Source organism: Sminthopsis crassicaudata, chromosome 1 (genome assembly GCF_048593235.1).
Source record: "Sminthopsis crassicaudata isolate SCR6 chromosome 1, ASM4859323v1, whole genome shotgun sequence".
Taxonomy (NCBI): domain Eukaryota; kingdom Metazoa; phylum Chordata; class Mammalia; order Dasyuromorphia; family Dasyuridae; genus Sminthopsis; species Sminthopsis crassicaudata.
Window position 1 is genome coordinate 670,092,539 of NC_133617.1, and position 14,645 is coordinate 670,107,183.

Genomic DNA, 14,645 nt, shown 5'->3' on the forward strand with positions numbered 1-14,645 from the left:
CAATAAACATTTATTAATAATACTATTATTATATTTTATATATTATTATTTCTTATTAATTATTATATGCCAGACACTATGCTGTTTGCTCAGGATACAAAGAAATGAAAAAGATAGTCCCTTTCCTCAAGAAGCTTACAGTCTAACAGGGAGACAACATATAAACAAATATGTACAAGCAAGTTCTGTACAAGATAAATAGAAACAATGAGCAGAGGAATGCTAGAAGAAAGAGGGATTGGGAAAGCTAATATTAGTTTGGACTTAAAAAAAGCAGAAAATCCAGGAGACAAAGACAAGGAGGTAGACGATTCCAGCCATGTAAATACTTCCATGTGATTTTATAGAGACATCAACTGATGCTAAGTGAAACGAGCAGAACCAGAAGATCATTATACACTTCAACAATGATACTGTACGAGGATGTATGCTGATGGAAGTGGATATCTTCAACATAGAGAAGAGCTAATCCAATTCCAATTGATTAATGATGGACAGAATCAGCTACATCCAGAAAAGGAACACTGGGAAATGAGTGTAAACTGTTATTTTTACCTTCTGAATCCAATTCTTCCTGTGCAACAAGAAATTCGGTTCTACGCACATATATTGTATCTAGAATATACTGTAATATATTTAACATGTATAAGACTGCCTGCCATCTGGGGGAGGGGTTTGGGGAGGAAGGGAAAAAATCTGAATAGAAGTAAGTGCAAGGGATAATGTTGTAAAAAATTACCCATGCATATGTACTGTCAAAAAAAAAGTTATAATTATAAAATAAAAAAAAAAGTGGGAAAAAAACTAAGGTAAGAATATGATAGAATATTGTTATTTGCTAAAGCATGCTGAGTAGGAGGAATTCAGAGAAATGTGCAAAGATGTGTATGAACTAATGCAGAATGAAATAAGTAGAAACAAAGAACAGTATATACAATAATTGTAAATTTGCAATAATTGTGATTGCAAATATCACTTAAAAGGAAGTCAAATCCTGAGTAACTGAAAAATCAACAATGGTCCCAGAGAAAAGTTAATGAAATATGCCTTTTTTCCCTTTTGGCAGAGGGCAGAATGTTGTACATATTGTCTGATTCAACTTTTTAACAAGTTTTCCATCTTTTTCTTTGTTCGAAGGTTCAATGGGGGAGGAGAGGAAGGAGGATAACAGTATTTCCAGAAATAACTGTAATGTAAAAACAAGTCATCAGTAATACTTATTTTAGAAAATGATAAAAATAAAATGAGGGGGCTGGACCAGATAGATAATCTCTAAGAACCCTTTCAGCCACAAATCCTGGGATATTTTGAACTGGTCTGTGCTTAGATAATAAGGCTGGCCATCTTTCTCTCCTTCAGTTCCCAATATTTCAACGTCCCTAGTCACTGTAATTCCCTTTCCCTGGGCTATCTCTAACTCCAGTGTCCAAATTCACATTCAGCCAGTATTTATTAAGCACTTACTACATTTAAGACCTTGTGCTCTGCCCTTGGAATACAGAGATGAAAAAAATGACAGTTCCTACCATAGGGAAGCTTATGATCTAATAATACAATATACAAGATGCACAAAACTAAATATGATAGCAGAGGAGAGTCAAGGCAAATCATTATGAAAAATCTGAAAACAGAAAATGCCTTTACCTGAGGTGGAGGGCTGTGCTGGAAGTTGGCTCCTTTTTATGTATGCATATTTATACAATTATCATGCTGCACAAGAAAAATGAGATCAAAAAGGGAAAAAAATGAGAAAGAAAATAAAATGCAGGCAAACAACAACAAAGAAGAGTGAAAATGCAATGTTGTGGTCCATGCTCAGTTCCCACAGTCCTCTCTCTGAGTTTAGGTGGCTCTCTTCATCACAAAATCATTGGAACTGGCCTCAATCCTCTCATTGTTGAAAAGAGCCACGTCCATCAGAATTGTTCATCTTATGATCTTGTTGTTGCCATGAATAATGATCTCCTGGTCCTGCTCATTTCACTCAGCATCACTTCATGCAAGTCTCTCCAGGCCTTTCTGAAATCATCCTGCTGGTCGTTTCTTACAGAACAATAATATTCCATAACATTCATGTACCATTCTCCAGTTGATGGGCATCCACTCAGTTTCCAGTTTCTGGCCACCACAAAGAGGACTGCCAGAAACATTCTTGTATGTACAAGTCCCTTTCCCTTCTTTAAGATCTCTTTGGGATATAAGCCCAGTAGGTACACTGCAAAGTTTGATAACTCTTTGGGTATAGTTCCAAATTGCTCTCCAGAATGGCGGATGTATTCACAACTCCACCAACAATGTATCAATCTCCCAGTTTTCCCACATCCCCTCCAACATTCGTCATTATCTTTTTCTATCATCTTAGATAAACTGAGAAGTGTGTAATGGTAATTCAGAGTTGTCTTAATTTGCATTTCTCTCATCAATAGTTATTTAGAGCACCTTTTCATATGACTAGAAATAGTTTCAATTTCTTCATCTGAAAATTGTTCATATCCTTTGACCATTTATCACTTGGATTCTTATAAATTTGAGTCAATTCTCTACATATTTTAGAAGTGATGCCTTTATCAGAACTGAAGTTGGCTCCTTGCAGAAGATACCTTCATCAGTCTTGTTCACAGACCTCAGTATAGTTGGACTTTTGTTTTCTTTTCACAGAGGAACAGAATTTAGAGGAGGCTGCCACATGTGGACATTGATTTGGTTGAGGGTTAGAATTGCATTCTTGGTAAATATTTCATCCCCATAGGTTGAAGTCCATATGAAGTTTCAGAATCCCAATATCCACTGTATTTTAGGAGATGTTATTGTTGGGTTTTGTGTGTGTGTGTGTGTGTGTGTGTGTGTGTGTGTGTGTGTGTGTGTGTGTTAAGGAGGTCACTTTATTTCTGTCTGTTTTATCTACTTCTCTATAGGCTATAATATGTTACACTAAATAATTATAAATACCTATTATGTGCCAGGCACTGTGGTAAGTGCTAGGAGTACATATAAGAAAAAGAAAGATTATGCTTTCCCTCAAGGAGCTTACAATCTAATAAGACAAGATAATAAAAAAAAAAAGGAACCTGAAGAATGGGGAGAGCATATCCTGCATAGGGTCATGATGGTGATGGTGACATCAAAACCAAAGCACACCAACTAGTGGAGAATAAGTGGCTGAAATTTTGAACCCTTCTGCAAAGGGTGGTTAAAGAAGGACTTTTTTTTTTTTTTTTTGCCCCACTCTTCAGACTTCCAAAAGCTCATTCCAGCAGGAGTACAGAGAACAGGATTTGAAACTCATGATTGGTAGCTTCTAAAATTTTAAAGTCCTTGGTATTCAGTATTATTTATTACTTTATTATTTATTTATTATTTATTACTGAGGCTTTGACTCTCCTAAGCTCCACTTGAATTTTGAAATTGAAATTGTTCTTATGGGAAAAAAGGCCTAATTCTAGTCTCATTGACCAGGGAGAGGGAGACACATATTATTGGTCAGTCACATGAAGGGTAAATGATTTCTGGGTTTTTATCCCCAATTAGAACTCACATAATATGTCATTTACCAAACACTTCCCTCCCAGCAACCCTAAGGAATAGGTCTCCTCAACAAGGACTTCAGATGATTTGGATTTTCATGAGTGTGATATAAATCTCTGTTACAGATCATTTAGTTAGTGGCTCCAAGAGTTTCTAGAATCATCAATTTAGAGCTAGAAGGAACTTAGAGACGATTTAATGAAAGCCCCTCATTTTATAGAAGACAAAACTAAGAAGTCCAAGGTTATGCAAGTTTCTGTGGTCAAAAACCTCATCACCCAGTGATCAACTTTTTGGTGATGAGCTTCTCTGAATTGGGCTGGTCCTTGGATTTCAGGCACAGAGCCCCATATCCCATGATAACTAAGATTTCTATAACATAGGGATCTATGATTCCATAAGAATTGAAACTTCCTGATGAGGAAACTCACTCAATCAGTGCAAATCCACACCTTTCCTATTATTTATAGTTTTAGAGAGTTGCCTAAGAGAAGTTAAATGATTTATCTGGGGGTCACCCAACCAGTATGTGTTATAAACAGAATCAGAACCTAGATATTCTTGGTTCTGATTCTGGTTTTTCATTTACTATGCTATGTTCCTTTTCACTTCTATTACATAAGAAAACCATTTTCCTCCAGCCGTTGAAGGGCCACTTATTTTAAATGGTGGTTGATACAACCCAATTCTAGTATAACTAAAGAACATGGACAGTCCTTTGGAGGTGACTATGAAAAGACTCACCCTAGAAGCACTTTCTTTTGTTGCTCTGGAGCCCCATGTGTAGAGAAATGAAAGGTGATGGTCATTCCCTTCTATTCATTTCCTTGGCCTCACCCGGAGGAGTTCCCTGTAGTGCTATTCCTCCTCAAGCTACTCCACTTAAAAGCATCTTTGAATGTTTCTACATGGTGCATTAGTTCCTGGAGTGAATTTTGTTCACTGTGTTATATAAATAAAAATTAGGTCGACTTTACAGCCTATTATTATTACCCTGTACAAGAAGAGGGATTGCACCATGGTAGGAAATGCCATGAAAACAGACTTCACTAGTCTAGCTCTCATGTTATCCTGAGGCTGTAAAGAGCTTCATATCTCCTTTTCTAAGATGAGTCTCTGAATCACCCTCGTTTTCTGTGTTCTTACAGCATGTCAAGAAGACTAGATCCTAAGGATCACCTGGATGGCCAGAGGGCAATTTCCCCCACCCCAAAGCAGGCCAGTGCTCACAGCCATGAAGGCCGACGTCGGGAGATGAGGACTCATGGACAGGCTGGCCCACAGGTGGATGGCCCTCATCGGACACTCCAGGTGGACAGCAGGATGCAGAGAACAGGCCGGTCTCCCTCGGTGTCTCCGGACCGAGGCAGCACCCCAACATCACCTTATTCAGTACCCCAAATTGCACCCCTCCCAAGCAGCACCCTCTGTCCTATATGCAAGACAACTGATCTTACCTCTTCTCCCAGCCAGCCAAACTTCAACACCTGTACACAGTGTCACAACAAGGTCTGCAACCAGTGTGGATTCAACCCCAACCCTCATCTCACAGAGGTAACCACTGCTTCCTTTTCTTATGAATGTCAACCCAACAAACTTGTTTGTCTGACTAGAGACCCTACCATAGGAGAAGTTCCAGGCTTGGAGTCAGAGGAACCAGGTTTGAGTCCTAGCCCTACCATTTTGTGGCCCCTTATGTTACCTTGGCCAAGTAATTTAAGTTCTTTTCTGACCTCAGTCTAATCATCTGTAAAAATGGGGGAGTTGAACTGGACGATCCCCAAGGTCCTCTTCTAAATCTGTGATCCCAATTCAGTAGGAAATGTCTACCAAATCATATGAGGTTATTGAGAAGGGCTATTTAACTGGTTTTCTTGACCACCCTCCTCTCAATATTTAAGGATTGGGCCTGTGATCCCAGTGGCACAGAGAAGTAGAAGGCAAGGGAACTCTCTATACCAATGCTTGTTAGCTCTACAATGCTCTACAACCTTGAGAGTTACCTAGAGTTCAACATGACCCCATGTGAGGTTTCAATTTTGATTTATTCTCAGTAAATGTTTGGTTTGTACCTATTTTATATATCTGTACACCTGTGATTACATAAAAATTTCTCAGGCAAAAAGGAGTTGCAAATAGAAAAAGTTTAAGTTTTGACATAAAGTATTGGACACTTGCCCTTATTCATACAATTAATATATTCCAAAGGAGAGATTTATTTTCAGGCTTCAAGGCTATCTCTTGATCCACTCTGCCACACTAGCTCACTTTGATTGTATCTATCTTTCTTTCTTTCTTTTTATCTATCTATCTACTGGCCTACTTTCTATCTGTCTTCCCTATATGTTCTCTCCATTACTGACATATACCTTGATCATTTGGGCCCACTGACTTTTAAATTCTTCATTCCTCTGTCATCCCTTCTTTATTTTCATCCATCTCCCTTTTATAATTGTTATCAGTTAATTTCCTTTTCCTTCATGCTTGCACTTATATGCACTTTTTTGGGGGGGAGGGAGGTTATTTATTTATTTATTTATTAATAGTTTTTATTTACCATATATATGCATGGGTAATTTTACAGCATTGACAATTGCCAAACCTTTTGTTCTAATTTTCCCCTCCTTCCCCCCTCCCCCAGATGGCAGGTTGACCAATACATGTTCAATATGTTAAAGACTTACATGCACTTTTCGCTGTACCTCTTTGTGGACAAGCCCTGGCTTGGTGGTTCCATGGTTCCCACCTTGCTGTGGGAGAGCCCTGAATATGGGGTCTATGGTTACTGCCTCTCTCTATCTAGTCATCTCTTTTCCATTGTGGAAGCAGTGATCTCTGGTGTGTTTTGGCCACCCCACAGGAAGTTTATTTCAACGGAGAGTTTTCCATGCATTTCAGAACCTGCTTAGAAATGTCTCTTTAGACTCAGAATCATGCACTCCCTCCAACCCCCAAGCTCTGTCTCTGCTTGGGTTAGATGGGTGGGTCAGGGGAATGATCTGCTTGGCAAGCTGGACTTTGGGTGCTAAGCTTTCCATGTGGCTATGGAAGTACAACAGCAGTTGCTTGTTCCTTAGAGTAATGGCCTGTGGTAAGCTTCAGACTCAGGAACATGAATTGAAAGGACCTGAGCACATGTTTAGGTTCATTGGGCTTCTGTGCTTTCTCCAAGGACTCCATCAGGACAAGCTGCAGTCACTCTCCTAAGGCAGGCAGGTCTTTGCAGCCTCCAGGGGAACCTGCTCAGGGATCTGGGACTCCAGCCGACTTGAGCCTTTCCCTGGGGAGGCTCAGCCAGCACGAGAGGCTCTCCTAGAGACAGAGGCCTGACTGTCCCCCAGGCTCAGGACTTGGGCTCTCAAGGGGACCACGGAGTGACATCAAAGCGGTACTTCACTTGGTTGTGATTCTCAGGCTATCAAGAGCAGAGAAATCCTTTCGCCTTGGGTAGTGGGAGATAAGTGAGAATAATTGTTTGCAAGTTGGTGTCTATTTGTAAAATGTGGCACTGTAGGTGTGTAATGTGGGGGGTGCGAAAGGTAAGTGTGAGATTCCGGGGGAAGAGCTGACAATATTGGGGAGATGAGTCAATTTGCTCCTTTGGCTGAGCTCCCGGTGTGTGGGTTTTATTAAGAGAGGTGAGTGCTCTTCATTACTTGGCACCGGTGACTAATATTTTTGTGGAGGAGCAGTTCAATTCTGCACACTGATCAGTTAGGTAAGTGCTTGCAGCTCAATATTTAGAAAGAACAGAGTCATTAGGGTCAGGAGGGTACCTTTTCTGGATTTCTTCCTGTGAAGTGGCTCAAACTGTGAGCATTGTGGCGAGATGTGCAGCCTACAAACAGGCTGTGGCAAAGGCCTTATGAAGCCCCAGCCTGAAGAGGCATGTCTAGGCATCCTGGCCCCAGAGAAACCAAGGGAAGGTGCTGGCTGCCTGGACTACTTTGGGCCTTCCTTCTGCATAAGCTCCAGCATTACACACACCTCTGCCCATCCTGAACTGTCTCTAGGTACCGAGGCCCTGACCTGAGACCTATCAGAAATAGGTGACAGGAGACACCTCCAGGGAGGAGAGTTTTGGAAAGAAAGCTGGGGCACAAGGGGCCACTCTTTTAGTATACACTAAATCAGTGTTGGCCCGTGTCATGTGCTGTCCTGTGGCCCCCTTCCCACTGACTATTTATGACCAGGCCTGGCCACCAAAACTACTCCAGAGTTTCCATTGACCCCAGTCAGACCGAAGCCCAATGTACTTCATTCATTCAGTCATGCAGAGTCACACAAAGATGGCAGATGGCAGCACTGAAACTTAAACTCAGATCTTCTTGTCCAAATGCAGTCATTTTTTCATTACATGCTATTAACTTTTATGGTAGTAGCGTTCACATATCTGAAGGACTGTCAAATGACAAGAGTTAGATTTGTTCTATTTGGCCTCAGAGGACAAAAGTAGAAGCTACTGACAAAATTTGCAGAATGACATATATAGGCTTGATGCAAGGGAACAAGGGAACTATTCCTAACTATTGGAGCTATCCAAACAGTGAATGGGCTGCCTCAAGAGATGGTGGTTTTACCTTCCTTGGAGGTCCTTTGAATGACTAGGTTATCATCAGGAACATAGAAGGGATTCGTGGGAATTATATTTCCCCAATTACATGGAAAAACAATTTTTAAACATTCTTTTTTTTTTAAAGTTCTGAGTTCCAAATTCTATCTTTCCCTTCCTCCTCTCTGAGACAGTAAAAATTCTGATACTGGCTATATACATATAATCATGTAAAACATTTCCATATTGGTCATTTTGTGGAATAAAACTTGGTCATAGCTTTAGAGCCAGAAGATCTAGTTTCTTCATTTGGCAGATGAGGAAACTGAGACCCAGAAAGCTTAAATGATTTATCTAAACTCACATAGGATAATAAGTAGCAGAAATGACAAACAAACCACAGAATCCCCAATTATAGTTAAAAGGGACTTCATTCAACTATACATGAAAAGAATCTCCATCATCGTATATCTAACAAATGATCATTCAGCCTCTATGTGAAGCCCTCGAGTGAAGAGGAACTCTACTCCTAGGCAGTCCACTCTTCTTTTGGAGAGTCCTAACTGTTAGGAATTTTTTTTGGACATTAACCCCTAAATATGCTTCTTTGGAACTTCCACCCATTGTTTCTAGTCTTGCCTTGTGAGGTAGAAGCCTGTTATCTGATGCCAAATGAAATATGTTCCCTCCAACTCTGTGATTCTACAATATTTCACAGAAAAGAAAGGTATCCCATCTCAAAGTTGTACCTATGTTGGAGAAATGAATATGAGCTGAAGAGCTAAATAAGAGCTAAAAGTGGGAGCCATGGAAGAGTAGCTTAGGGCATTGGAAAAAAGAAAAAGGAACAGGAGAATAGGGACTCCTTTCCAGGACATTAAACACCATCAGAGGATATAGCTTTCCTGCTGTGTCTATTTATCCTTTATTTCTCTCTCCCATATACTGATTTGCTCCCTGAGGAGGTCTCCCCTGCTGGAGTCAGAAGGAAAGCATATTAGAAGCATTCTGCACACATATATTGCCAAATCAATGTGTTCTGGTTACCTAACTATATGAAGGGAGGGAGCAAGTGTCATGGGTGGGGCGGGGGAGTAAATCAACCTTTTCCTTAAAATGTGCCTTAGACATTTAACCTTAGACACATAGGCACATGTTCTGGTTCTGTAATTTCTTCTGTATAATTTTGGCCATTTCCCTCTATTGATGCCAGTCAACAAATCATCTGTAATTTATGGTTTTAAAAAGTAGCATGGTGGTCAAGGAGATTAAGTAACTTCCTTAAGGTGACACTGACAATAAGCATCAGAAGGGCAATTTGAAACTGGGTCCTCTAACTCAAATCCAGTATTCTTTCCATTGGAATCATACTAACTCTCCCAAGTGAGAGTACGAGTGATTTGCCCACGATCACAAAGATGGCATATGTCTGATGCAGAAACTGAATCCAGCTCTTCCTAATTTTATGGCTCACTGTTCCTCTGCTATGCCATAGCTGCCTCTGTCCTGTGCTTAGGTAGTTATGATGATCGCTGACATTTAAATAGAGGCAACTAGGCAGCAGAATGGATAAACTACAGGACTCAGAATTTGGGAGGACTGAGTTCAGATCTTGCTTTGGACATTTACTGGCTGTGAAACTCTAGACTGTTTGCCTCAGTTTCCTCATCTGCAAAATGGGGATAATAATACTATTTACTTCTCCGGGTTGTTGTAAGGATCAAATTAGATGATATTTATAAAGGGCTTTGCAGACCTTAAAGCTCTATATAAATGCTAGCTATAGTGAGTTTTAATATATAGATGGCATATGGATATAGCAATAATAGCTGACATTTTGTAGGGCATTTTAAGATCTGAAGAGTACTTTACATACATTATTTCATTTGATCTTCACAATGGTACTGTAGTATAGTTACTACAAGGATTATTGTCTGCTTTTTACAGCTGAAATAATAAAGGATCCAAGAGGTTATGACTTGTATATAGTCACACAATTGGTATGTGACAGAGATAGAATTTTAATCTGTCTTAACTTCAAGTCTTATCCCCTTTTTACTATGTCCATGGGCATAAATATATGAAGAGAAAATGAAGGAGGGGAAGGAAGGGAGGAGAAAGAAAAAGTGAGAGACAAAGAGATCAATTTTATCTGTTTGTGTAATGTTCTCTCTAAAATGCAATGTTCTCTGTTGAGGTTTTCTTGGGGTCTCTGGTGGAAGCCTTCATTTCAGTTCTGTAGTCACCACACGAGTAGCCAAGAGTTAAAGTCCAAATCCTTTATTGTCTCCTTCAAAGTCTTGTCTCCTTCACTTGAGGCTCATCTAGTTTTTCTGGAGGCCTATCTCTCTCCTTGGTTCTGAGAGCTTGAGCTTCTGCCTCCTTCTCTGGCTTCTGAATCTCCCCGACTCCAAAGGTTTGTGCTTCAGCCTCCAGCCACAACAAAGGTGGATCAGAATGAATCTGTTTCAGCCTCTTAGAGCTTCTAGTGCGCTTGTCTTTCTGTCCCTGAGAGCTTCTTCCTTATATCCTGCACACTGAGTACAAACCAATCATTATATCACTAGGAAACTATTATTTGTTGTAGGATTAAATCAATGCTAAACTAGATTTAACCACTGTCTCCTCCACTCCATTCAGTACCTTGTTTTAAGTTCTGGCCCACAACATCTCCTTGTAGAATTAAATCAATCATACTGAACCATGTTAAATTAGATAACTATTATCTTTATCAATTCCACTGACTTAGAACCTTGTAAGAATCCTTTGTTTCAAGTTAAAGTTCTGGCCCATAACATGTTTGAATTAAAACCTCCAATTCTTCTTGTTCACTACATAAATTTCAAGTGTTTATATGTAGACATTGAAGGCTATAGGTTTTTACTATTAGCTCCTTTATTGCATTGTGTCTTTGTGAATTTCTAGCTGTCTCAACTGCTTCTCTTCATTCTTTATAGCTACTCTCTATGGTATCTAACTTGGGAGATTAAATATAGATATAGGAATAGGTATGGAAATAGATATGGGTATAGATATGGATGTGGATACAGGCAGCTATACATTTGGATACTGACAAATCTAGATATGGATTTAAAACTGGTATAGACTAGATCTAGCTATTGATAGACAGTCTTCTCCCTCCCCCATCCTTTTTTAGTTTAAAACTTTTTTGGTTATATTTGCAACATACCAGCAAATAAATTCTTAATAGCTTTTTTAAAAACTTTATTCATTTTTTTATATCTTTTAAACTTTCCCCTGTATTGCCCCCCTCCCAGAGGGCTATTCTACATAACAAATAATATTTTTAAGGAAAAAAGAAAGACAAGAAAATCAGCAAAACTAATCATTATTTCAAAAAAAGTCTAACAGTATAGTCAGTGGTTCTACTCACCAACCTCTAGTCTATAGAGGAGAGGTAAAGTGTTTTTTTCATCTCTCCTTTGGGTTCAAGCTTGGTTTTTGTTTTGGGGTTGTTTTTTTTTTTTTTTTCTTTTTGCAATGTTCATATTCAATTATTTCTTCACATTTACATTGTTATTGTATATTCACATAATTCTTTTCTATGCTTCTCTGTATGTACCATGTTTGTAATTTTTTAAAGCAGAGTAATATTCTATTACAATTACGTACTGTATTTTGTTTAGTTATTCTCCATTTAATGGGCATCTACTTTGTTTCCACTTCTTTGCCACCACAGAAAGTGCTCCTATAAATATTTGGTGTGTTTAGAGCCTTTCTTTTTATCAATGATCTCTCTAGAGTATATGGATATAGTCCAACAGTAGGTCAAAGAGTATGGACATTTTAACCACTTTGCATAATTCCAAAATTTTTTTTAATGCACTAATTCATAGCTGCAACAGCAATACATTCACAACCCCTGCCACATTCACTGTTCTTACATTTTGTCATCTTTGCCAATTTGCAGTATGTCAGGTAAAAACCTCAAGGTTATTTCAATTTGCATTTTTCATTATTAGTGGTTTGGAGTATTCCTTCATGTGATTGTTGATAATTTGAAATTCTTTTTAAAGAACTGTTTATTCATATCTTTTAACTACCTATATATTGGGAAATGACTTTTGATCTTAAATAATCCTCTTATTTGTCTAACTCTTATCTAAGAAATTTGGCATAAAGATTTTTTTCCCATTTGACCACTTCCCTTTTTATTCCGAATGCATTAATTTTGGGGGGTATAATTGCACATAATTAAGATTATGTGTGTTCAATATGATATAATAAAATTAATCTATTTTATCTATATTATTAAATGTCTTTGTTCTTTAATCAATTATATCCTGCCCACAGCTATAAAATGTTTATAGTCTTCTCTTTTAATTTTTGTGCTATGATTTTTTTTGACATATGCATTTTTTATTTTATTTTTTTAGCTGTGTCCAATTTTTAAAAATATTTTAATAGTTTTTATTTATCAGATATATGCATGGGTAATTTTACAACATTGACAATTGCCAAGCCTTTTGTTCTAATTTTTCCCCTCCTTCCCCTTACTCCCACAGATGGCAGGTTGACCAATACATGCTAAATATGTTAAAGTATAAATTAAATAGAATATATGTATACATGTCCAACAGTTGTTTTGCTGTACAAAAAGAATCAGACTTGAAATAGTGTACAATTAGCCTGTGAAGGAAATCCAAAATGCAGGCAGACAAAATTAGAGAGATTGGGAATTCTATGTAGTGGTTCATAATCATCTCCCAGAGTTCTTTCGCTGGGTGTAGCTGGTTCAGTTCATTACTGCTCTGTTGGAACTGATTTGATTCATCTCATTGTTGAAAATGACCACATTCATCAGAATTGATCATCATATAGTATTGTTGTTGAAATATACAATGATCTCCCTATGATTTTTAATATTAAGGTCACATGTCCATTTTGAATGACTTGTAGAATATGGTGTAAAATGTTGGTCTAAACTTTATTTATGCCAGACCTTCCTAATTACTGCTAGTCAAGGCAACATTATTTTGTGCCTTGATTAGTAGTAACGCTGTAGTAATGAGATCAAAGCATCAAGGTCCACATATATAAATATAAGGGATAGAGGTGTTGTTTCACATGTTGTGGGCAAATTTTTCTTGGAATGATGGTGGACAAAATTTAAAGAGGGAGAACACAGACAGAAAAGTCCAATTTTATTGCTAATTGGATATGGTAGTTTCTCCTAGGAAATGCTGTGATTTGGGACATTTAAATTTAGATTGAGTAGTCATTAACCAGCATATTGGAAGAACAATCCTAAACTGATCAAGGCGACTGGTGAAATAAGCCTGGGAAAGAGAACTCAGCAAGATGGAAGCTATAAAGAGGAAGCCCCAATTCCTCAGCAATCTGTAATTAGGCTTCAATTAGATTTAAAAAAACCCTCAAACATAGAAAATGAATCTTTTTCATTTGGTATCCTGAAGAGAGAGTCACCAGCTGGTTTATAATTCAGAATTGCTACATATATTAAAAGTTTGACGGAGCTCTTCTATTTAACAGCCGTGTAAGGACAAGTAAACTGAAAAGAATGAAAGAACAGGGGTCTTGCTGAGTTGATTTTTTTTAAATAGGACAATTTTAAAATTTTATGACATCTGCTTGAGTTGGAAGTTTTTTTCTTTTTTTATGATTTTAGTAGGATCCTATAGAGATATTTCAAACTGCTCCAAAATGTGTATCAAATGCAGGCAAAATAAACCTCTTTAGATGCATATCAGTATTTAGTTTAGAATAAACATCCTTCTTTTCAACAATAGATTTAAGCAAGAATGACTCAGTATTTTTATCTTGGTCTAAGTACAGTCTGAGAATGAAAAACACTTTCTCTCCAAATGAAAAACACTTTCTCTCCCTCCTTCTCTCCCTCTCTCTTTCTTTGGTCTGCTTTGTCTGTCTGTCTGTCTCATACACACACACACACACACACACATGCAATATTTTCCATCAAATCTCATTTACCTCTTAGATTTGTTTTGCCTTTTTTGAGATTATAGCATCAAGGCCATTACTTAGCAAAGTGAATAAAATGTTGGACTGGGAGTTAGCAAGACATAAGTTCAAAACCTATCAAAGGTACTTAGACTTAGGCTAAGTGACTGAAAAAATCATTTAACATCTTCCAGCCTCAGTTTCCATATCAGTAAAATGGGATAATATTAGCATCTGCCTCTTGTATGAGATAAAATATTAAAGGGTTTTGCAAAGCTTAAAGTGCTATACAAATATTAGCTATTAATGCAATTATAAATTTAGAGCTGGAAGGGACTTTTAAGGGCCATATATTATATGTCCCCTTTATAATATGCTATTATAAGCATAGCATGGTGGAGCCATTAACAGAAATAAGGAAATTAGAACATGGGACAGGTTGAGTGTGGGCATGGGGTGAGGAGATGATGAGTTTAGTTTTTGATATTTTGAGTTGGAGTTCTGGTACCCAATCCTGTTAGAGAGATTTTTTTTCTACCTATTAATATTTTCCCAATTACATGTAAAGATAGTTTTCTGCATTCATTTTGGTAAGATTTTGAGTTCCAAACATCACCTTTCCAGA

General features: G+C 37.9%; 1 protein-coding gene across 1 annotated transcript in view; it reads left to right on the top strand.

Moving 5' to 3' along the window:
• Window positions 1-14,645, top strand: part of BSN (bassoon presynaptic cytomatrix protein) — a 223,985-nt gene that overhangs the window by 106,254 nt on the left and 103,086 nt on the right. The window contains 1 exon segment of the mRNA XM_074283273.1: window positions 4,674-5,079. Within this exon segment, the coding sequence (XP_074139374.1) occupies window positions 4,675-5,079 (405 nt within the window). The 5' untranslated portion in view covers window position 4,674.